Below are 23262 nucleotides of genomic sequence, written 5' to 3' on the forward strand. Positions count from 1 at the left end.
GATGGTACGCTCAGCTGAAGGAGCTGGGTGACTCTCGAAGAAAGCCTGGTATAAAACAACCCAGAATGTAGGATCATTACCAGCCATAGTAAGAAGCTAATATCACAGGCTATGAAAAAATACCCACTGTCTATAAAGGGTTCATAAGCTTCACTCATGAAAATTTACCACTGCCACCTCCAGGCTAAAAGAAAACAAGCAGCTCCTTGTACCTGCCTACAGGAATTCTCCTCCAAATATATTATATGCTTACAACCTAATCAAAAGTTAACAGTAAAGAGACAGAACCTACGGCCTTTCTTTTAAGTTCATTGTCCAACCAGCAAAAGAAGTAAAAAAGAACTGATATCAAGGACCTACTCTGTTCCAGGCCCCCTGTGTTAGTTACTTCATCTAAATGACAATCTTATCACTTCATTTTACAGATGAAACTGGCTCACAGGGGTTAAAAAACCTACTTGAAGTCTAGGTTTTGGAATCAGACTTGGGACTTGATCTAGGCTCCATCATGTACTATCCTGTGACTGAGTAAATTAACTGCTCTAAGTATGTTTTCTCATCTATGAGAAAATATTTACTCCAGAACATTAAAGAGACAACCCATATAAACAGCGTAATACCTGGCACAGAGTAGTTAAGGACTCAACACATTTTGGTTGCTTCGAATAAAGATTAATTTGTAAGGGTTGATAAAATTAAGAAGCTTAAATTGCTTCTATATCCTAATAATTTAAAATTTTACAGACTCACATTTTTCATACAGTAAGACTACTTCAGAGTTTCTTGTGGTTATCACAGTGCTTATTGATCAAATGCTGAATAAACCACTTTCTAATAAGTACACCTGGTTCCATAGACAATCCCAACCAGCACAAATGACAGGTCTTTCCTTTGAGCTAGTCATCACAGGTGTATAAGAGAGGATGACTAACTCAACAGACTAAGTCTAGACCTTTTAGAAATTAATAACTTTATTTACATGGATGACAATGGCTCCTGCGCCAAGGCTCCTATCACAGTTGGGCTCTTAGGGCCTGAGTAAGATACAAGACTTCCTCTCATTTCACTTCGAGAAACAGCACCACTATTTACATACCAGAAACCTGGGAATTATCCATGACTCTTCCTTCTTCCTCCCCAGATACGTTCACAACACAGAGAAGCCACTCAGTAAATACTGGTTGAATTAAAGGTTAACAAAATCAAGCCCCTGAATTTATTTCTTACTCCATCTTCTCCAAGCTACTAAATCATTTTTGCTTGGAGAGTTAGCTTCCCAACATCTTCTCTGCTCCTTTCCAAATTATGCATTCTCCACACTGCGGCCAGACTGAAATTTTTATCATATAAACAAAGGAGTGACTTGATCTGGTTTGTAAGCCATTCAAGGGCTTCCCATTCTTAGGAAAATTTTAATATGGCCTACAAGGCCCTCCTCGGTCTGGCCTACCTACTTTACCAGGCTTAGCTTAACCAGTGCCCTCCCCTCAAATTAATTATACATATTTCTCCTTCAGAGTATTTATTACCTTTACAATAAAGTAATTATTAACACAATACAATACACAATGTAAACTAAATGAATCTTATTTCTAATAATGGATCATAAAGTGAATCAAACATTATAGCTCTCAGAATTTCCAAAGTCACACCTGATAACCCCCTTGCTTTCAAGAATGAAGGTGGAAGTGACACTTAAAAAGTACTTTGCAATTAAATGCAATGAAAGGCTTAAAGTTAAGATTTTCCTAATCAGTGTAGATTTGTCCTCCAAACGCTGAACTCTGCCACTAAACTGATTATCAGTCTTTCTAAGAGCTAAGAGGAGAGTTCCTACATAGTCATCTTGTCTCACTGTGCCTACAAAAGACCTATGAAGGTTTTAGAAAAGGAAAAAGAACTAATATCAAGGACCTACTATGTTCCAGGCCCCCTATGTTACTTAATCTAAATAACAATCTTAACACCTCATTTTATGGATGAGGAGCCAGGCTCACAGAGGTTAAAAAACTTGCTTGAAGTTACACAGCTAACGGGGCAGAGCACAGATTATTTATACCCAGGTCGACTGATGTCAAGTTCCACATTCTTTCAACCACACTTCAATTCCCCAAAGATGACTCCAACTCTAAATTCTTCAAGCATTAAAGATACAACCTAACCTGTCTTTCTCCAAGCAAGAACACGGAGACCCTAAAGTACAACATTACCCCAACACTCTATCATTACAATTTGTTTAGTGTTTTTACTTACTGGATTGAAAAGTGAGAAGTAAACAGTCCTTTCCTTACCTTAACTTCTCCAGCCATTTTATCAACTGCAAATCCCTCAACTGATAGCTGGAAAAAAAAAAATGGTTTATAAATAGTAAGAACAACTAAGAGTTTAGCAACAAACTTCCATTTACCATAAAAACAAATCATTCTATTCTTTCCCAACTTCAGTTTATTCTAGAGGGTACAGGATGGGTTATGGAGAAACTCTTTAGTAAAGCTAATAACTACTTAAGGAAACTCTTAAAAACCAAAGGCCATAATCTATGGGTCTAGTGAATCATGGATGTTTCTCAATAATATCCATGATAAGCAAGCTACTCAAAAATTTTCACCTACCTTTATTAGTCTAGATATTAAGAATCCTCCCTGGTATCGATTATAAAGTTCTTCCCAGTTGTCTTTTATGAATTTCCAAGCAGCCTTCCTTCCATGCTTACTGCCTCCAGCCACTCCACCAATTACTGATACAGTGTCCTGTGGACGTACCTCTTCCTAAAAAAAGGAAGAGAACTAAAAGTCTACCATATCCAGAACACTGTCTGCTGCCAGAAAGGGCAAGTGCTGTTGAGGTACCCAAGTAATCCCACTGAAGACACTTATTGTTTTAGGAATAATTTGCACCAGAAGCTTCTAACAAAGAGGAGAATGTTTAACCTAAAGATCAGACAAATTGAGAATGAAGCACTGGGATGGGTGCAAACAGGCTGCTCAATAGATACTTGCTCTAGGGTAAAGAAAGAGAGAGACAGAAGGTAGGCACAGGGATGTTTCAGCTTTCCAGTTTATTTCCTCTCCCAACTATTCTGATTCTCACCACTAGAGGGAGATACAGTGATGAGTAACAAAAGCTTATTCCAGTCCTCCAAGAATGAGGGAGCCTTTAGTCTAGGATTAAGGCAGAGAATACTGAATCAAGGACACTTGCTACAGATCAGTGGGTAACAATTCCCTCTAAAAGCAGTTTTCATTGTAACTTACTGAAAGTGCAAACGTGAGGACTTTTTGAATCAATTCAGGTGAAAGAGTAGCCCCAAGGACTCTTTCAATCCGGTTTTTCTCTTCCTGCATATCTGCTTGTTTGTGAAGCTATAGTGAAAAAATACAGATAGAGATAATTAACTTCTCCCCCATTAAGATGAAACTTTTGCTCTACATTCTCACTGGCTAAGACTGCAGGATATGAAATTAACAAAAGAATATTTTTCAAGATGTTTGGGCACTAAATTTGTCGTGTGCCCCTATAGTAAGACACTAGGTCTAAGTGCTCACTGTATGAATAGCTTGTCATCAGTACTAAGCAGTTCAACATCAAGATCTAAGGGGTCAACCTGTCATGACCAAATTCTTTACTCATTGATGTCTGACTAATGTTCTATGTTAGATGAGCAAAATAATAATTACTAATACCACTTCAATTTATAATATTTTTCACTATTTACAATAGTGAAAAATATAAGATGCATTATTGAAAGTAATATTTTAAGAATGTTTGATGACATAAACATGCTCTTGATATATTAAATGAAAGAAGAGAGACAAAGCAAAATGATTCTAAATTTTTAAAAAGTTAATGTGAAGGGGAAAAAAACCTTGAAAACACATCAAAATATTAACAATAATAATGGTCTCTGATCAGTGGGATCATCACATTTTTTAACTGCAAAAGCAGCACATGCTGAATGAAGAATATTAAGAAAACAGAAAAGCATAAAGAAAAACCAAATCAGGAATAAGATCATATTATACATGCTATATTTGTGACATTTTAAAAATTACAGGTAAGTTCTGTTTTCTTCTTTATACTTTTCTAGTCTCTAAATCTTCCATAGTGAGTATACCAAAATCTTTTTTCATAATTAGAAACAAAACATTATTATATATTTTTTAAAATTAGAACTACAAATGTATATGAGATACTTCTCTAGGACAACTTAATTTATAGACTCTCTTGACCTTTTTTCCCCTCTGAAGATTTAACACTGACCAGTGTCTGGAGACCCCATCACAGCTCCCAGTTTCCTCTTCCTTTCCTTTGGACTCTTTTGAGCAGCAGTGTAGTAAAATAGATAGGAGGTCAGAAGACCTGGGTTCTAGTCCCAGTTTTGCCTCTAACTAGCTGTGTGATCTTGACTAAGTCCTTAACCTCTCCGGGTCTCAGTTTCCCCATCTGTAAAATGAGTGGGGTGGACAGATGATTTCTAAGGTCCTTTTCAGCTCTAATACTCAAGGTCTGAACTCTGGCTTTTAGGAAGCATTCCCCACCCCACCCCCTGGAGAACCTGTTACAGGAGTCCACTAGATGGCATCATAACACCACATTTCAAATACACTTTGAATTAAAGTTATTTATCCTGCTTCATTATTCCTAAATTACCAACAGAAAAGTCTTCCTCATCTCTCATCAACTGGTTTCTTTCTTTTTTTTTTAAAATTTATTTTATTGAAGTATAGTTGATTTCCTTTGTTGTGCTAGTTTCTGATGTACAGCAAATGATTCAGTTATACATACATAATAGTTTGCATTTGCTAATCTCAAACTCCCAATCCATCCCTCTGCAACCACCCCTGACTGGTTTCTTGAAGAACCCTGATTCTGCCTTCATTAGAGCTCTTTCCATAGTAAAGCTGAATCACTGTGAGCTCCCTTGTGTTAGATGCAAACATTTATTAAATAAACATACTAGTATAAATTCTTAAAAATATGCCATGACATGAAAATGTCACAGTACCTCTCATGAAAATTTCGGAACCCCTATTTTTCCCACACCTTTATGGAATACACAAAAAATACCAAGTACTTCATTTCATATGCAAAGAGATACATGATTTATAGTGCATAGCTTCACAGAATATTAAGAATGAGAAGGGACCTTAATGTCATTTAGTTGAAAGGTAAACCCGGAGTATATTTTTTTATGTTATTAGAAAGGAAATCCCTATACAAGATAGGCAGTTAAAGCAATACAGTTTGAGATGTAGTTTCTTAAATAAAGTTTATAATATATATTTTTTAAAACATTCTAATCATTTACATAGGATTTGTTTAGAACTAAAATACTAGAAATTAGATTTGCAATTCTGATCCACTTGGGATAAGAAAAGTGTTCTGATTAAGGGTAGAAGTATTAAAGCACACCCCATTCCTATCCTGTTGGTCTCCCTAAGTGCAGATCATTTAATGAATGGGTCTAACAGATGATTCGGGTATTTAGGCACATTTTGCACATTTCATTTAATGGTAATAAGTAGAATCAGCTCTCTCCACCTCTAATGCAACCAGATTGTCAAGTTATTTCTTAGACTAATAACTGCATGGACAAGGACTGGAGATAGCACTTGCTCCACAGCATTAGGACTTTCAAACAGATCACTGCCATTACAAGGACATGGAAAGTTTTACCTATATTTTTCTAAGTCGGAGTTTAATTATATGCCAACCACCGTGGGAAACTACAGAGGCTATGAAAGCAAGTGAATTAATTTCCTGTCCATTCATAAGAGGCACTGGCATAGACCAAACCCTTGAGACACCTAATCATCTATCCCTTTTCTAAGCACAGAAACAAACCTTTTGTATAAAATGGGCAGAACCCCAAGTAAATTTGCATTGATGGGAAAAGTTTTAAGAACTTGACTTTTTAATCAAAATTAACATTTCGGTATTAAGATTTAAGATGCATAAATTCGTGAGTAAAAAAAAAAAGTGAAAAAATTAGATGACTTTTGGCACTTGTATTGGTAGTACAGATAAACAGATATTATATATTTCCCTCACAGTTTCCTAATATTTGCATGTCTACAGTATGCATATCAGCATGTATTTCTTTTGCCAGGACTTTTTTTTAACCACTCAAGCTCATACTCTCTATGTCAAATTCAACTTAAAAAGCAGAAAATGGGAGCCCTTTCTAAATTTACTTACCTTCAGCATAATGTCTAAGGTAGTGCCATCACCATGCTTCAAAACAGTCAGATAGACCTACAGAATACAGGAACAAAAAAGAAGGCATCTGATTAAATATATCTTGTTCCAAATATTCTAACGTTAAGAAAAGACAGAAAGCAAGTCAAAAAAAATTGTGTGGATATTACATATTAATACAAATTGTGGCAAGGATCTAAGAGCCCACATGAACAACCAGAAAGGTAGATGGCAGGTAGTAAGTAACAGCAGAACACACCAGTCTTTCAGGAGAATGTGCATGGATAGTCAATCACCTTTCAGTACCCTAGTGCAGACTGAGAAGCTTGACATCAATGAGAAGCTGCCTACAGACCTCATAAGTGGTGTATATTGAAAGAATCAGGAGGGACTTCCCTGGTGGCACCGTGGTTAAGAATCTGCCTGCCGGGCTTCCCTGGTGGCGCAGTGGTTGAGAGTCCGCCTGCCGATGCAGGGGACACGGGTTCGTGCCCCGGTCCGGGAAGATCCCACATGCCGCGGAGCGGCTAGACCCGTGAGCCATGGCCACTGAGCCTGCACGTCCAGAGCCTGTGCTCCGCAACGGGAGAGGCCACAACAGTGAGAGGCCCACATACCGCAAAAAAAATAAAATAAAATAAAATAAAAAGAATCTGCCTGCCAATGGAGGGGACACGGGTTCGATCCCTGGTCTGGGAAGATCCCACATGCCGCGGAGCAACTAAGCCTGTGCACCACAACTGCTGAGCCTGTGCTCTAGAGCCCACGAGTCACAACTACTGAGCCCACGCACCACAACTACTAAGCCTGTGCGCCTAGAGCCCATGCTCCACAATGAGAGAAGCCACCACAATGAGAAGCCCGCGCACCATAACAAAGAGTAATCCCAGCTCGCCACAGCTAGAGAAAGCCCATGTAAAGCCAAAAAAAAAAAAAATTGTAATAAAATATTTTAAAACAATAAAAGAATCAGGGGACCTTCCCTGGTGGTCCAGTGGTAAAGAATCCGCCTTACAATGCAGGAGGCGCAGGTTAGATGCCTGTGTGCCACAACTACTGAGTTCGCGTGCCTCAACAAAGGAGCCAGTCTGCTGCAAACTACAGAGCCCACGTGCTCTGGAGCCCCCGTGCCACAACTAGAGAGAGAAAACCCACATGCCACAACTAGAGAGAAGCCTGAGTGCTGCAATGAAGAGACTGTGTGCCTCAGTGAAGACCCCGTATGCCGCAACTAAGACTCAACACAGCCAAAAAGTAAAAAAAAAAATAAGAAATAAATAAATAAAGGAAAAAAAATAAAGAAAAGAATCAGACATGATTTGTGAGTCAATACTTAGGTCATTTTTGGTTACCATTAAATACATTCCACACTACACAGAATGATGAAGTCACCTAGAAATCAAGGTACTTTATTATGAAAACCTACCGGACTCCTCAAATCAGCAGAGAGAATCTGTTTCCCTTCCACATGGTCCTTAAACCGACGACGGGCTTCTTCTAACGTTGCCTTATGTCCTGCCTTCCCTAGTTTGCCCAGAACCAAGCCCCTCAGGAGTGCATCGAGATGACCTGATTGAGAAGTAAAAGAGATATAGAACTACTTAAAAAGCTTATTTTTACAAATATGCCACCTGGATATCTTATAATTGTGTTATGCCGTGTCTACAGTCTTGAACAAACAAAGTCAATTACCTTAGTACTCGAGAGAACACTTGATTTAAATTTATCAAATAAGAATGAAATGAAGTGCTTAACACACTAGACAAGCAAATATGATGCCTCTGTCTATAGTTACAATGCCAACTTGATTTACTAAATGTTCACTCCATCTAGGTAATTACACTAATAAGAATTATATGTGAAAGGAACAGACTTAGATCATGCAATTTTGACCCAAGATTTAGTGAAAGGTCACATATAGAACTAGTATGCTGGGTACATTGAAATCTTAGATTTTTAAAATCAGAATCTGATAGATTACTCCAAAGATATGCAGATGGCCAATAAGCTATCACTGGCCATTAGGGAAATGCAAATCAAAACCACAAGATACCACTTCACGCCAATTAGGATGGCTAGAATAAAAGAGACAATAACAAGTGTTGACAAGGATGGGGAGAAATTAGAAACCTCATACATTGCTGGTAGGAATGTAAAATGGTGTGGCCACTTTGTAAAACAGTCCAGCAATTCCTCAAAAGGTTAAACACAGAGTTACCATATGACCCAGCAATTCCACTCTTCAGTATATCCAAGAGAAATGAAAGTATTTGTCTATACAAAAACTTGTATACATATGTTCATAACAGTATTCATAACAGTCAAAAAGTAGAAACAATCCAAACATACAGAAACTGATAAATGAACAAAGAAAATGTGGTATATCCATATAATACAATGGAATATTATTTGACTATAAAAGGAAATGAAGTACTGATACATGCTGCAACATGGATGAACCTTGAAAACATACTAAATGAAAGAAGCCAAATATAAAAGGCCACACAGGGTATGATTCCATTTATATGAAATGCCAGAACAGACAAATCCATGAGACAGCAGATTAGTGGCTGCCTGGGACTGAGTTGCCAGGGAATACACAGTGACTGCCAATGGGTATGGAGTTTCTTTTGAGGGTAAAGAAATTGTTCTGGAATTAGATAGTGCTGGTGGTTGTACAACACTGTGATAAAAGACTGAATTGTATATTTAAAAGAGTGTATTTTGTGGTATATTGATTATACCTCAAAAAAAAAAAAGTTAACCTAGCATACAAACTGATGGACTGCAACAGCACAATGGACAAATAAATTGTGGTATATTCATACAATGAAATAGCACTCAGCAATAAAAAGGATATATCTCTAGAACATTATACTGAGTGAGACAAGCCAGATAAAAGAATACACTATATAATATGATTCCATTTATATAAAGTTCTAGAAGAGACCATATTAATCTAGGGTGAAAGAAGTCAGAATAGTGTTTGCCTGCAGGGGATGTGAGGGTTGGTGGGGTGGGTAGAGTGGCAGGGACTGGGAAGTCCTGCCTGAGGGCAACCTCCTGTGGTGATGGAAATGTTGTATGCATTTGTCAAGTCACTGAATTGAACATGCACATTTTGCCATATTTAAATAGTAACTCCATAAAAAATACGTTTAAGAAAACCATAAGAAATCAATAGATAACATGACGCTAGTGAAGGTTCTTATAAGAACCAATTTATAATTCTGGTGCTGATTTGCTGTGTTGATACAGGCAATATTTTTATTATTTTGCTAAGTTTGACTCTTCCATCTGTAAAGGTGGGAAGCTAATGACATTCTCCCTATTTCAGAAAGGTATTTTTTAGCCCCCAAAGTTTCACATATTATCATCATGAAAGAAAAGTGCAACATCCACCAATTTACCTGCATCTGTGTCCATAGACTTCCTGTCTTGTTCTTATGGATCTGCTGTATTCCTACCTAAAGCCAACTCCTCCACTTGTGCAATGGATCCTGACTCCTCTTGATTATTCAGCCATCACTCCAGCAATTACCTCTCTTTCACATCATGAATTTTTCTATTACTGCATCATTTTCATCAGCACAAAAACATAAAGTCTCCCACTTAAAAAAAAAAAAAAAAGCCCCCTTGACCTCACATCTCTCTCCAGACTATCCCCTTTTATCTGATCCTCTTTTTAGCAAAACTCCTTTAAAAAGTTGTCTAAAAGTGCTGTCTCCTTTTCCTCTCTTCCCTTTCTGGTGTTGTTCATCACCATGCCACAGAACTTGGCCAATGCAATCATCAGTTCTTCATCATTCTGCCCGACTTAGAGCAGCATTTATCATAGATGATCACTTCTCCCTCTCTACTGCTTCTTTAAGGCTTCTGGGACACTCCTCTCTCTCCTGTCTCTCCTACCTTATTGTCCAGTCAATCTCCCTTGCTGATTCCTCCTCTTCTACCCAATCTCTAAATCTTGGACTGGCCGTGCCCTCATCCAATCTTATGGCTGTAAATACCATCTATGCATTAAATGTATCTATTCAGCCTGGGCCTCTAGGCATGGGACTCCCCACTTGGATGTCTAAAAGGACCTCAAATTTAAGATGCCCAAAACCAAACTGCTGATTCCCTTTTGTACCCAAATCTGCTTCTACAGCAGTCTTCCCCGTCCCTGTACATGGTAACTTCACTCTTTCAGTTCTTCAGGCTAAAATTTGATGACTCCCCTCTTTCTCTCCACCACACAGGCCACCACCAAGTATTTTCAGTTCTACCTTCAAAACATACCCAGAATTTACTAACTACAAGTGCTACCTGCAAGCAACACCTAACTGGATTATTGAAATAGCTTTCTAACTTGTCTCCCTGCTTCCTCTTTTGCCTCCCCTGCTACAGTCTGTTCTTCACACAGCTGAGTAAATAAGTCATGTTCCTCTGCTTTAAACTCTCAAATGAGTTTCTCATACCACTAAATGTGCAAGTCCCGCGGGTTCTATAGGAGCTGATATGCTTCCACCCTCCTCTCTCCCTCAGTTTCTCTGTCCTGACTTTACCAGCCTCCTTGTTATTCCTTGAACATCTAAGCATGCCTCTGCCTCAGGTCTTTTGTACTTGCTGTTTCCTGTTTGGACCATTTTCCCACTAGATATCCTCACAGTTCTCTCCTACAGGTCTCTGCTTACGCTCAAATATCACCTCACTAGTTTTCCTGCATTTTCCTGTCCACTCTCCATAAAATAGTGGCTTACTACTCCTTTTACGCCTGATCTACCTTACCTAACTTTATTTTTCTTCATGATACTTGCTGCCACCTAAAATATTATCTATTGAACTGTTTGCTGTGTCTTCCACTAGAATGTAAGCCACACAGGGTGATTTTTTGTTCACTGTTATACCACCAGCTCCTAGTATGGTACCTGGCATTTACTGGGTACATAAATATTTGTTGAATCAATAAAAGAAAGACATAGAGCTCTAGATAATTGTTACTATTGTTCTTATTGTAAAAGACTGCCAGAATAAGAAGGGTAGGAGGAAATACCACCTTCAGTTATTAGCATATGGTAGAAAATAATTATATTTAAAGCCCTGTAATCACTATTCCCAACATTTAAATGACAGCAAAACAGTAAATACAGGATTACAGAAATAAAGAGGAGAGAATACATGTAGAAAGCAAATAACTCCTTTAATTCAGAAAACTGGCCCCCGTGTCTCTCAACACCTTTTCAAGTTGTACATAAGGTGCCTGGTATTTATGGTAATAATAAATAAAATAATCCAAAATTCCCTTTAGCTTTTCTTTACTAAAAATGGGCCTTTGGAACTTTGTGAAAGACTTTTATTTCCACCATTTGCTCTGTGCATATATCATATTTAGCAACAAATACACATAGCCACCACTGTTTTTATGTTGGTTACCCACGTAATTTCACCAGGAGGCTTAAAAGTCCTAAGTCTTACTTTCTAGTTAGCTGAATACACAGTAACATCCAGCAGACACAAAGATGATGCTATTATTATTGTTAACCACAGCTGAGTAAAAAAAGGACCAATTTCTGATCAATTCTTTCCCCATTCAGTACATCCATTACCTTCTCCAGGCTTGGGGTCCCAGCCCAGTCTCTCCCCTATAGGTGAAAAGACATCTTTCACAAACTCCTGGATTTCCTCATAGAAGTCTGTGTGGGACAAGAGAGTTGAGAGAATCCCCAGGTTACAGCTCAGGTCGCTCCATACAGTATAATTGGGCTCATTCACAAAAGCCTCCATGACTTTTAGAACCTCTACAGTGCTAATGATTCCAGCTCGAGCCTGGGATAGGAAAAAACATAAATTAATCTAGTCTTCAAACAAAAGCAAAACAAAAAACACAAGCATGTATTTTTGGCATTATCTTCTGCTAGTTAGTCATCCCTTAAGGAAGAGACTAGACTATATAAGCTCAGACTACTACAGAATTTTATAAAATAAAAACTGCATTATGACACCATGCCTTACTTTTTTGCTATTTATAGAAGAGCCACTTTAAAAAATTGCTAGAATTCCACCAATTTAGAAAAAGAAAGAAAACAGTTAACGTCCTATTTCTATTCAGTTTCTGGGGTCTTGGCATTGTTTTTTATTTTGAAAATTTTCATACTTTCAGAAAAGTTGCAACAACAGTTGGGGCTTTGGTTTTTGACAGAGGCGCTTTCAAAACTAGACCTGCAAACTATGTCAACGTCAGCCTGTCCTTTACTCATTTCTAAAAGAAGGCAAACTGGAAGGCACTACAAATTCAGTCCTTTCAGAACTGACTAACAGAGTTAGGAAAAAGAACTTCTGTTACAGCAGCCAACTGCACAAACACACCACTCTCCTGGGACAGGTCTCTCTCAGCAATGAAATCAGCAGATGTGAGGTTTTGTGCATCAATGCTAATCTGTGTTTATACAAAGGAGGAATCCAAAACCAGTTACTGCAGAGGGGAATGAAAATTTCAAGTCCAATTAAAGGAACACTAGGAGGAATCTGACAATTTTATCACAGAGACATCTAGAAATTATCTAACCTATGTTTTGGGGTCATAAAGATAATACTACTAACTGCTCCTTAAAATTTTTTCTGGAACAAAACTAAATATAATTCTAAAACAAATGGGATATTATAATCTGAACAGTAATGGAATGTTAAAAAATTCTACTAGACTTTCCCTGCAAAGTACAACCACTATTTTAGAAAAATATAAATCACTCTGAATTATTTTTAAAAAACTACATAAGTAGAGAAATTTCTTCAAGGTTCATATCTATGTGTGTTGAAAAGAATTTTTGCCTTACAAATGACAGTTTAAGTATAGTTGCAAAAAGCTGGCTTAGGAGTAATAAAGTGAGATTTGTTTCCGGTAAATTATATAGGTTCAATCTTGTCATGTTAATTAATAGTCATTTGCTTTGGTACTAAAGGCACTCAACCTTCAGGAAGAAATATATTCTTCTAGTTATGTTTCAGTCAGACACTCCAGGAAAAACAAAATTCTTTAATCAACAAAATCCATCATACTACTGGAGGCTCACCAAGGAGAAGAGGTCATTCTGTAATCCAAGTCGATCCACAGGGGGCAGAGAAAGGTCACGAATGCCTGGTAATAAACTTTCCAGCATGGCTGAGCTGTATTGGGTCCGATAAAACCCAACTGTTCCCAGGTTTAACTGAAAAGATATACAACAGGTATTATTAAAGAGCTGCACTTATTTTTTAAATCAATTTTTTGTAGGTATGAAAGAAGTTCTAGTTTTAGTATATCTGGATGAAAAACAACAAAGATCATTTATGCTAACAGACAAGTATTAAAATGAAACAACATATAAAGATAGTAATCGGTTGTCAAAGATGAATACAGAGGCAGAAGAAAACAGAAACTTGGCATAGTGGGAGGCAAAGTGAGTGACAGTGAAAAGAACATGGCTGAAAAGGAAGATATAATGTGGCTAAGTTTCTATTTCTAATTTCAGTGAATGGTTTTCAGTTTACAGAAAACATTTACTACAAAATAAAAATACTTGGACAATAAAATCTCTGAGGAAGACTAAACCTTTACAAATACTGATCTAATGAGCCCAGAGTCTCAACAGAATAACAACTGTCAGGTCCTAGATTTTAAAGAATTACATGGAGTTAAAAGGCAATTTCATATGATTTTTGGAGTGAGGTAATCACTGACTATCATTATTTTCTATAGGCTATTTACCAACAGTCAAAAATATTTTTGATAATATTTATATGCAAAATATTTTAATGATAAAATGACAGTATAAGATATAAATATTTTGGGCTTCCCTGGTGGTGCAGTGGTTAAGAATCCGCCTGCCAATGCAGGGGACACAAGTTCGAGTCCTGGTCCGGGAAGATCCCACATGCCTCAGAGCAACTAAGCCTGTGCGCCACAGCTCTAGAGCCTGTGAGCCACAGCTACTGAGCCCGCGTGCCACAACTACTAAAGCCCGTGCGCCTAGAGCCCCTGCTCTGCAACAAGGGAAGCCACTGCAATGAGAAGCCCACACACTGCAACGAAGAGTAGCCCTCACTCGCTGCAACTAAAGAAAGCCCACGCACAGCAACGAAGACCCAACACAGCCAAAAATAAAATAAATTAATTTTTTAAAAAAGATATAAATATTTTACTATTTATATATATTTAAGTCACTTCACATTTCTAATACAGTAATTATTTTATTGATTCCCTTTATCTTTTACTATAGGAATAACACCTTTATTTACCTAATTACAATCATAGTGTCTTTTCTTATAAGAAAAATTTCATATTGCTACATATTGTAATTTCTAATGGCAATATAGTATTCCACTGGGTATATTATAAAAATATATTTAAAAAATTAAAACAGAGGGAGAAATAGTTCTGCAAGCACAAAAGCCTGAGACAATGTATAATTCCTATTAGGAACCTATAATTGGGAGAAAAGTTTATAACAGATACTTTCATTATGAAAGGCAGAGTACAGAATAATGAAAAATAATATTTACTGATTCTTATTGTTGTGAAATGGCTTTAAAACACCAGCTAAAAGGAATTTCACATTTCAGTGACACAAACTGATTATTATATGTCTGATCTCACTTGATTATAGTTGTACATGCACAATGACAACACATCATTGAAGTTAACATGTCATTACAATGACAGGGCAGTTTGAAGTTGCAAGACTACAAATGTTTTGGTTAATGTGACTTTATACATAGACTACTAGTTTTTTCCTGTTTAATCCTATCCCTTTGTAACTGCTTATTGACCACTCCCCTACCTGACATAAAGGCAAAATATCTAGACAATACTATTTGAAAGTTGGCCCTAAATTTCACACAAGAAAGTTCAGAAATGTTTTTTTCTTTTCAAGTCCTAGTCCAAAATGAAGCAGTAGAATTTAGAGCCAGCCATAAAATGAATAAAGGAAATGAAAGAAATAAATCAATTTAGGTAACATAAAAATGGCCATGTCATTTCTGGACTCACCTTCACCCACTGGTCTGGTTTGACATCTTTTAAAACTACATTCATCTCTGGCTTGTCCATGAGAATCTTCATTTTGGCATGGCTGGAATCTTCACTAGTAGAGATTGTGATAGGAACCATCCACTGGGGACAGTCTTCTCCTTAAGCAAGAGAAGAACAAAGAGGAAACTTGAAAAATAATTTCTCACTGGGAGAAATAGAAGGTAAAGTAGAAAGAGAGGAGTGGTGTCCCATGCATGGGTTTGAATCCAATTGTTAAGCCAATAGCTCATTTTTAATGGTACATGAACTCTTCCAGGTAACCTGAATAATAATAAGGAAGAGAGAATTTACTAATGAAATCACAATAGCCTATAAAAAAGGGAACACTGTGTTTACTTGTAGAATCACAAATACAACAATTTTAATTTAATTGTTGTTTTCCCTTTTCAGAGCAAAAGAGATAATGATTTTACTAATAAGAGACATTTTGAGTGGGTTAAAGCTCTCACATAGCACTTAAAAACAAATTCTAAGGTGCAGGGCTACCCTGGTGGCGCAGTGGTTGAGAGTTCGCCTGCTGATGCAGGGGACACGGGTTCGTGCCCCGGTCTGGGAAGATCCCACATACCGCGGAGCGGCTGGGCCTGTGAGCTGCGTCCGGAGCCTGTGCTCCACAACAGGAGAGGCCACAGCAGTGAGAGGCTCGCGTACAACAACAACAACAACAACAAAATCTAAGGTGCAATTCTTAACAGGTATATACACTGCTGAGAAACTGAAGGGCTGATTCTATTTCTGCGACAGACAGGATACACCTTGGGAGCTGCTGGATTCGAACACTGAGGAGTCACATCTAAAAGCCAAAGCTTTTATAAGGCAAATACATACACTCTCTTAGGTATTATACAGCAAAACAGATTTTGCATTAAGATGCCAAACAAAAGAGAGTCATTGCCCAGTACATTAATGAAACTATCTTAATAAATTATATAGCTTTATGCTATCAGGCTACACCACAAATGAAAATTCCCTCCTGACACTGGGATAATTAAGGTTTTAATAATGCCTATAGTGGTCACAGAGTATTGGAAAGACCTGCAAAACCTGTCAGTCCTACAATGCAGATTGAAGATATGTGCAGAAAACAGCAACTGTGACACTATTTATTTAGATAATAAACATGTCACCTCTCTTGTCAGACTTTTTTTTTTTTTTTTTCTTTTATGCGGTTCGCGGGCCTCTCACTGTTGTGGCCTCTCTCGTTGCGGAGCACAGGCTCCAGACGCACAGGCTCAGCGGCCATGGCTCACGAGCCCAGCCACTCCATGGCATGTGGGATCTTCCCGGACCGGGGCACGAACCTGTGCCCCCTGCATCGGCAGGCGGACTCTCAACCACTGCACCACCAGGGAAGCCCCAGACATATTTATTAAGAGTAACTCTCAATGCTAAGATTAAGGGTTGAAGGCTGTACCTCTTAAACCTAGTAGAGTGCATCATCATTTGGTGGGTGGAACATGAAAAGGCATTGGTGATTCTGATATACCCTTCCCCCTGTTGGGAACTACTATTTTAAAGGAAGTGAGAAAGGTGCAGAAAAACAGTTTACTTCTTGATTTTTCAATTCATCTTTCATTCCCTGGGTAAAGGAGTCTATTGTTGGGCTTCCCTGGTGATGCAGTGGTTAAGAATCCACCTGACAATGCAGGGGACACTGGTTCGAGCCCTGGTTCAGAAGATCCCACACGCCGTGGAGCAACTAAGCCTGTGCGCCACAACTACTGAGCCTGCACTCTACAGCCCGCAAGCCACAACTACTGAGCCCAAGTGCCACATCTACTGAAGACCATGCGCCTAGAGCCCGTGCTCTGCAACAAGAGAAGCCACTGCAGTGAGAAGTCCACGCACCGCAACAAACAGTAGCCCCCACTTGCCACAACTAGAGAAAGCCTGGGGCCTCCCTGGTGGCGCAGTGGTTGAGAGTCCGCCTGCCGATGCAGGGGACACGGGTTCGTGCCCCGGTCCGGGAAGATCCCACATGCCGCGGAGCGGCTGGGCCCGTGAGCCATGGCCTCTGGGCCTGCGCGTCCGGAGCCTGTGCTCCGGGACGGGAGAGGCCACAGCAGTGAGGGGCCCCCGTACTGCCAAAAAAAAAAAAAAAAAAGATAAACAACTAGAGAAAGCCCATGTGCAGCAACGAAGACCCAACACAGCCGAAAATAATTAAACAACAACAAAAAAGTCTAATGTCATGTAGAAATATTTGAAAAAGCAGAGTTGAATGATAGTTAAGGGTATAAACTTAAGAATTATAAACTTATATAATCCAACTATTTTGTTTGAATTCCTACTCTTTGACTTATTATATAGGTTATCTTGCACAATTTAACTTAGTTAGCTATGCCTCAGCTTCCCTATTTGTAAACAGAAATAATATGACCTACCTAATAGGGTTGCTGAGAGTATAAAATAAGGGTCAGTTATAGTGCTTAGCACAATGACTGGTACATAATAAATCTAAATAATCATTGGGCTTTATTTATTTGCTTAGTTACTTACTACGCCCAAGAATTAAAAAAAAAAAAATTAGCCACAATGTATACACTTGGTACACAAATATACCAAATGTACTTAGCACACGAGTGCATAAGACTTAGTACACAAATGCATACCAAGTCTTCTTTTAGGGATTAAGGTTAGAGACATCACTTCTTGAGTGTTCCTATACTTCTTCATTCATTACAGCCCCCAATAACACACAGAGACATGGACTTTCAAAAATCTAAGAATATGACAATACTACAAATACCCCATGAATCTCCTGTTTTGATTTCCTAGATTTCGTTTTTTTCTATTACCATTACCTTGTTTCTGTTTAATTCTATTAAAAATATTTTTAAATAGATAATTATTTCTTATTAGTTGGAACACTATGGTATGGTATCCAAACTCACTGATCAGCTCCCACTCATAGCCATTTGCTTACCAACATATGGTCCACTGGCACAGAACTTCCTTTGGGACAACCTCAGTAGTCTGTCATCTTCTATCTAAAGAAGCAAAACAAAACAAAGGCTGTAGTAGCAACAACACTTTTTTTTGGAGGGGACAACATCTCTGTGACAAAGCAGAGGTGAAACCATATAGCCAAATGGCTCCTGAATATACAAAATGCAATGGTGATAAAGAGCATGATACTACAGAACGGTAGAAAAGTCACTGTTTCTCATTAAGGCCTCAAAATAACAATACTCTAAAAATTAAAGGCCAGGTGCTATGAAATATTGCTCATGAGAAGAGATATGTATCCAGATAAGAACTTCAAAGTGTTAAAGTTTTCAAAAAGGATACACAGTTAACCTTTATGGAGGAAGGTTATGTCTTCAGCCTTTTCTACTTCCCAAAAGTGGCAACATTAAATTAGCATGGGGACTCAATATTCAGAATTCAAATTCTGAATTCAGAATCCAAAGTCATTTTTAGAACAACTGACAAACATGAAAGCAGCACACACCTTGTTTCAAAGGATGAGCTTTGCAATGAAACACAAAAAAAAGTCGGGGAGAGATACTGCAAAAAATTAAAAAGCCAGAAGCAACAAAGGCAAGTACATATTTTTTTAAAAATACTTCAACAATATGCAGTCTTTTATTTAGTTATCATTTGTTACTATGCCCTAGACATTTTAAATAATGCAAGATACAACAATTTTAAGATCACTTAAATCAAACACTAAATTGGGTCAATGACCTTTATAAAGGGATAAACTGACTGCAAGAGACAGAAATGAAAAACTAAAAAATTTGAGTGAGGAAGCAATGGCCACTTTGATGCCATAAAGAAACTACTAATGAACTTAAATATGGATACTACATCACTGATTAATTATGTATCACATAGATTTCCTTGAAAAAGTTATTAGGTGACTTTTAAATTGATTCAGAAATAAAGCAAAAATATTTAAATTTAGGGAATATAAAGTGAGATACAGATCATAATCAAGATACAATGTTGCAGAGTTCTCCTATTTGTAAAAGAACTGAGTCACAGACAGGCTTTTTATTGTCATGTAAAATGGAGGATTAGTTTGGCTGTGCTTGGAGACAAAAAAAATGCAGAGAAAAAGTAAGATCTTGAAAGTAGCTTGATGGAAAAGTTCGCTTAGTCTCAATAACATTGGGAGGAAGTGGGGTATTAAGTGTCCTCTCTTCTGATAAACTAGAAAGAAACAGAATGGTCACAATGATAGCTCACTAAAGTTTTAGATATCCTTTCTCACCAAATATGATTAATTGTGTTCCCTAAATTGCCTTTTCAAATGCTTGCAGCCAATCTAACTGAGAGGTTCTCCAATGTATATACTTTATTGCCACATTGAGCCTTTGTAAAATATTAGCTTCAAGGACAATGCAGAACCACAAGAACAAACACATACCTAAAAAAGAGCCATGAATCCTTCTCCCTAAAAAAGAATGGAATTAATTCCCTATGCAGCTTATAAAACCATGGCAAAGAAATTTAAGAGAATGATTTCATAGTTTCATACAATTAAACTAAGTTAAGACAAACTTCCTGGTATGCATTATAGGTTGATGTGTAATTCTCAGTACTGTTGGAGGACAACTCATTTTGAACTACACCTGTCTGAATTCAGATAACAGTTCAACTAATATGAATGCAATTCTAATCAAAATCACAATGCCATCCAACATTAAAAACTAATTTTAGGGCTTCCCTGGTGGCACAGTGGTTGGGAGTCCGCCTGCCGATGCAGGGGACGCGGGTTCATGCCCCGGTCTGGGAGGATCCCACATGCCGCAGAGCGGCTGGGCCCGTGAGCCATGGCCGCTGAGCCTGTGCATCCGGAGCCTGTGCTCCGCAACGGGAGAGGCTGCGGCGGTGAGAGGCCCGCGTACCGCGAAAAACAAAACAAAACAAAACCCTAATTTTAAAGAATGATATTATAAACGGGTGTTGAATTTTACCAAATCCTTTTTATGCAACAGGTGAGGTCATTATGTGGTTTTTCTAATTTGATTCTGTTAATGTAGTGACTATGAGTCAATACATTGACTGTTTTTTAATATTAAACCAACCTTGCATTCTCAGAATAAACCTCATTTGGTGATTTTAGAACTATATCCACCAGGTTACAGGGTTTTCCTTGGGGACAGTAAGGGCAGACAATATTTTGTTTTCTACCATAAGCATGTATAATTTTAAAGACATGGGGCAAATTGTTTGGTACAGACATAATAAATCATTGAGAAAAGAGTATAAGGGCTGGCTTAAATCTTACCTAGAATACTTAAAGGACAGAAAAGCAAATTTGATAACACTGACTGAATTTCATTTAATACAATATCAGAAAAATTGAAGGACTTTTTATAAGTTTACCTGTTCCGCTTCCACATAAATGAGAGGGAATCCCATTTGTTTGGTCCAGGTATTCATCACAGCAGCTATAGGTTTACCACTGGCATTCTCTAAACTTTCCCAGAGATCCTCTAGAAGATATACAAACAATGAAAATCTAAAATGTTTCCATTTTTATTTTCCTAAACAAACCAGAAATTTTATATAACTCTTGACACTGCAACACTGACCAATTTTGTGGTTCTTTCAGGTTCAGGAACAGTGGGCCAAATTAACGTTCCCCTTGCCTTCCCATTAAGTGAACTCTATGGTCTTATATTCTAAGATGTTCTTAATTGTTCCAATTTATTAAAAAATTACAAGTTATAAACAAAAGACAAACAGGTGAGTTCAAACAAGAAGAAACAGAAACAAACAAATGGAAACATATTCAAGGTCACTACTAAACAATCATTCACAAACTTAAAACTATTATACCCATTCAATTAACAGAAGTTAAAAAATACTCAATGCTGATGCTGTTTTTGACCCATATGGTCACACAACTCTGGTGGTAGAATAAGCAACACAACAATACAATGTGGTACATATACTATAACAGGGGCAAGAACAGAGAGAGAAGAATCCAAAGCATAAAGGCTTCACAAGAGGTAAACTTTTGGTCTGCACCTTGAAGAGGAGTTGTTCATTAGACAGGGGAGAAAAGGGCATTCCAGGTAGACAGAGTAAAGGTACAAAGAGGAAAATAAAAAGGAATTCACTGGCGGTCCAGTGGTTAGGCCTCTGAGCTTTCACTGCCGTGGGCCCGGGTTCAATCCCTGGTCAGGGAACTAAGATCCCATAAGCCGTGCAGCACGGCCAAAAAAAAAAAAAGAGGAAAGTATAAGAAATGACAGAAAATGTCAGTACAGCAATACGTTCAATAAGCTGAAGACAGAGGCGCATGTGTGGGAGCAACAGGCCATGAGGCTAAAAAAGTAGGCAGGGGTTGAACTGTTCAAGACTGTATGGCTTACAAAGAAGTATAGACTTTATCGTGAAAGGAATGTGGCATCTCAAGTGTTTTTAATCAGTAGGGTGATGTAATTAGATATTCACTTTAGAAAGATAACCCTAGCTAGCCTCAGAGTGAGAGATGAAAGTGAAGAGAGTGGGAGAAGGCAAGTAGTAAATTAGTAGTGAATTCCAGGGGGAGAGATCAAGAAGGCATAAATTAAGGGCGGGGCAGAGACAGTATACAGAGAGTACTACAACTGCTACAAGAGGATAAAAACCATGGATGATTAACGGGAATGTATTTGAACTGCCAACTGTCTTTCATAAGTAACAAAAACAAACCAAAAAAGTTACATGGTACACCCTGTACCAGTTACACTTTGGTAAGCTAAAGTACGGTCCATGAACTAGTAGCACTGGCTTCACCTGGGAGTCTGTTAGAAATGCAGACTCTCGGGCCCCACCCCAGACCTATACTAATGACATTACACAGATCTTGTATTTTAAACTATTTTTGTTCACTAAGGAACTCAGCTTCATAGTCAATCAACTATTACACCTTAATTCTTCCTTTTGACTCTAATATCTAATAGACCATCATAAAATCTTAAGAATTTACTTCATTGAAAATCTGTAGTTCCACAACTTCACTCCTACAAATGGTTAATTTGCAGCTATTTTAATGGCCAATGGTCAACGAAGGGCAACAAAACCCACAAATCATCAAAAAGAACAAGCTCTGGTAAAGTAAACAGAACTTTTCAGACTCTTTAAAGTGGCAAAACATTGAGCTGTGGAAAGCAGACTACTGGAGGATGACCAAAAGGATAATAGGTCCTGATTCATGTTGTTGATCCATGATGTAACACATCTTCAAATAAGTCGACTCTATTTCCTATCCAGCACATGGAAAATTAAGTATTTAGAAAAAATAAAATGTCACACTCTAGATAGTATGCCAACACTTTCTCTCCATTTCTATCTCAAGCTATTAAAGATTACCTGTGGCAGCATTCTTTTGTTGAAACTTGGTTAAATACATGTTCATTCCTTTCTTAAAGTCCTGAGAAAACACAATTTTTAAAATCCAGGAGAGTCAGAACTCAGAATTATAGTATATTTTGAGTATATAGTACTCAAAAACTAATTTACTCAAATTACTTGACTGTTAGATTTACTAAAACACATGTATCCCCCTAATGTCTACTACCTTCTGTTTAAAAATGCATACTCTTTGCCTTCTACTTTTGCTTTTAAGTTTTATACCAGACTTCCACCAACCCCCAAAACATATTTGCAACATCATTCATCTCAGAGACCAAAATAATCAGCATAAAAAAAAATAAAGACAAGCCAGAGTACTATCCTTATAAATTCTAGAAAAATTACTTAGGAACTTAACCTAAATAAAATCAAACTTTTTTTTTTTCATGCAAAACTCTATGGCTTCACCATAAAGAATGGAAGATTTTTTTAATTGCTTTTTTACCTTATCCCCAATGTAGTCATGTAGCATTCGGATGACAGATGCACCTTTGCTATATGATATAGCGTCAAATATCTCATCAACTTCAGAAGGATGGCCCACACTGACCTAGCAGACAGTGTGATTCAAGGTTATGACAGGAAGCAGACAGCCTGTAATACTGAATTACATAAAAAGCTTTCTAGGAAAACCCTTCTAAATCATAAGATACTCTTTC

At 37.8% G+C, this 23262-nt stretch overlaps 1 protein-coding gene across 1 annotated transcript in view; it reads right to left on the minus strand.

The window, feature by feature from the left end:
• Nucleotides 1–23262, minus strand: part of NPEPPS (aminopeptidase puromycin sensitive) — a 101219-nt gene that overhangs the window by 1443 nt on the left and 76514 nt on the right. The window contains 13 exon segments of the mRNA XM_007465136.1: nucleotides 3–45; nucleotides 2292–2339; nucleotides 2613–2768; nucleotides 3255–3362; nucleotides 6199–6255; nucleotides 7625–7767; nucleotides 11787–12006; nucleotides 13251–13385; nucleotides 15206–15345; nucleotides 18174–18237; nucleotides 20585–20694; nucleotides 22562–22622; nucleotides 23049–23153. Of these exon segments, the coding sequence (XP_007465198.1) occupies nucleotides 3–45; nucleotides 2292–2339; nucleotides 2613–2768; nucleotides 3255–3362; nucleotides 6199–6255; nucleotides 7625–7767; nucleotides 11787–12006; nucleotides 13251–13385; nucleotides 15206–15345; nucleotides 18174–18237; nucleotides 20585–20694; nucleotides 22562–22622; nucleotides 23049–23153 (1390 nt within the window).

Source organism: Lipotes vexillifer, unplaced genomic scaffold (genome assembly GCF_000442215.2).
Source record: "Lipotes vexillifer unplaced genomic scaffold, Lipotes_vexillifer_v1.1 scaffold591, whole genome shotgun sequence".
Lineage (NCBI taxonomy): Eukaryota > Metazoa > Chordata > Mammalia > Artiodactyla > Lipotidae > Lipotes > Lipotes vexillifer.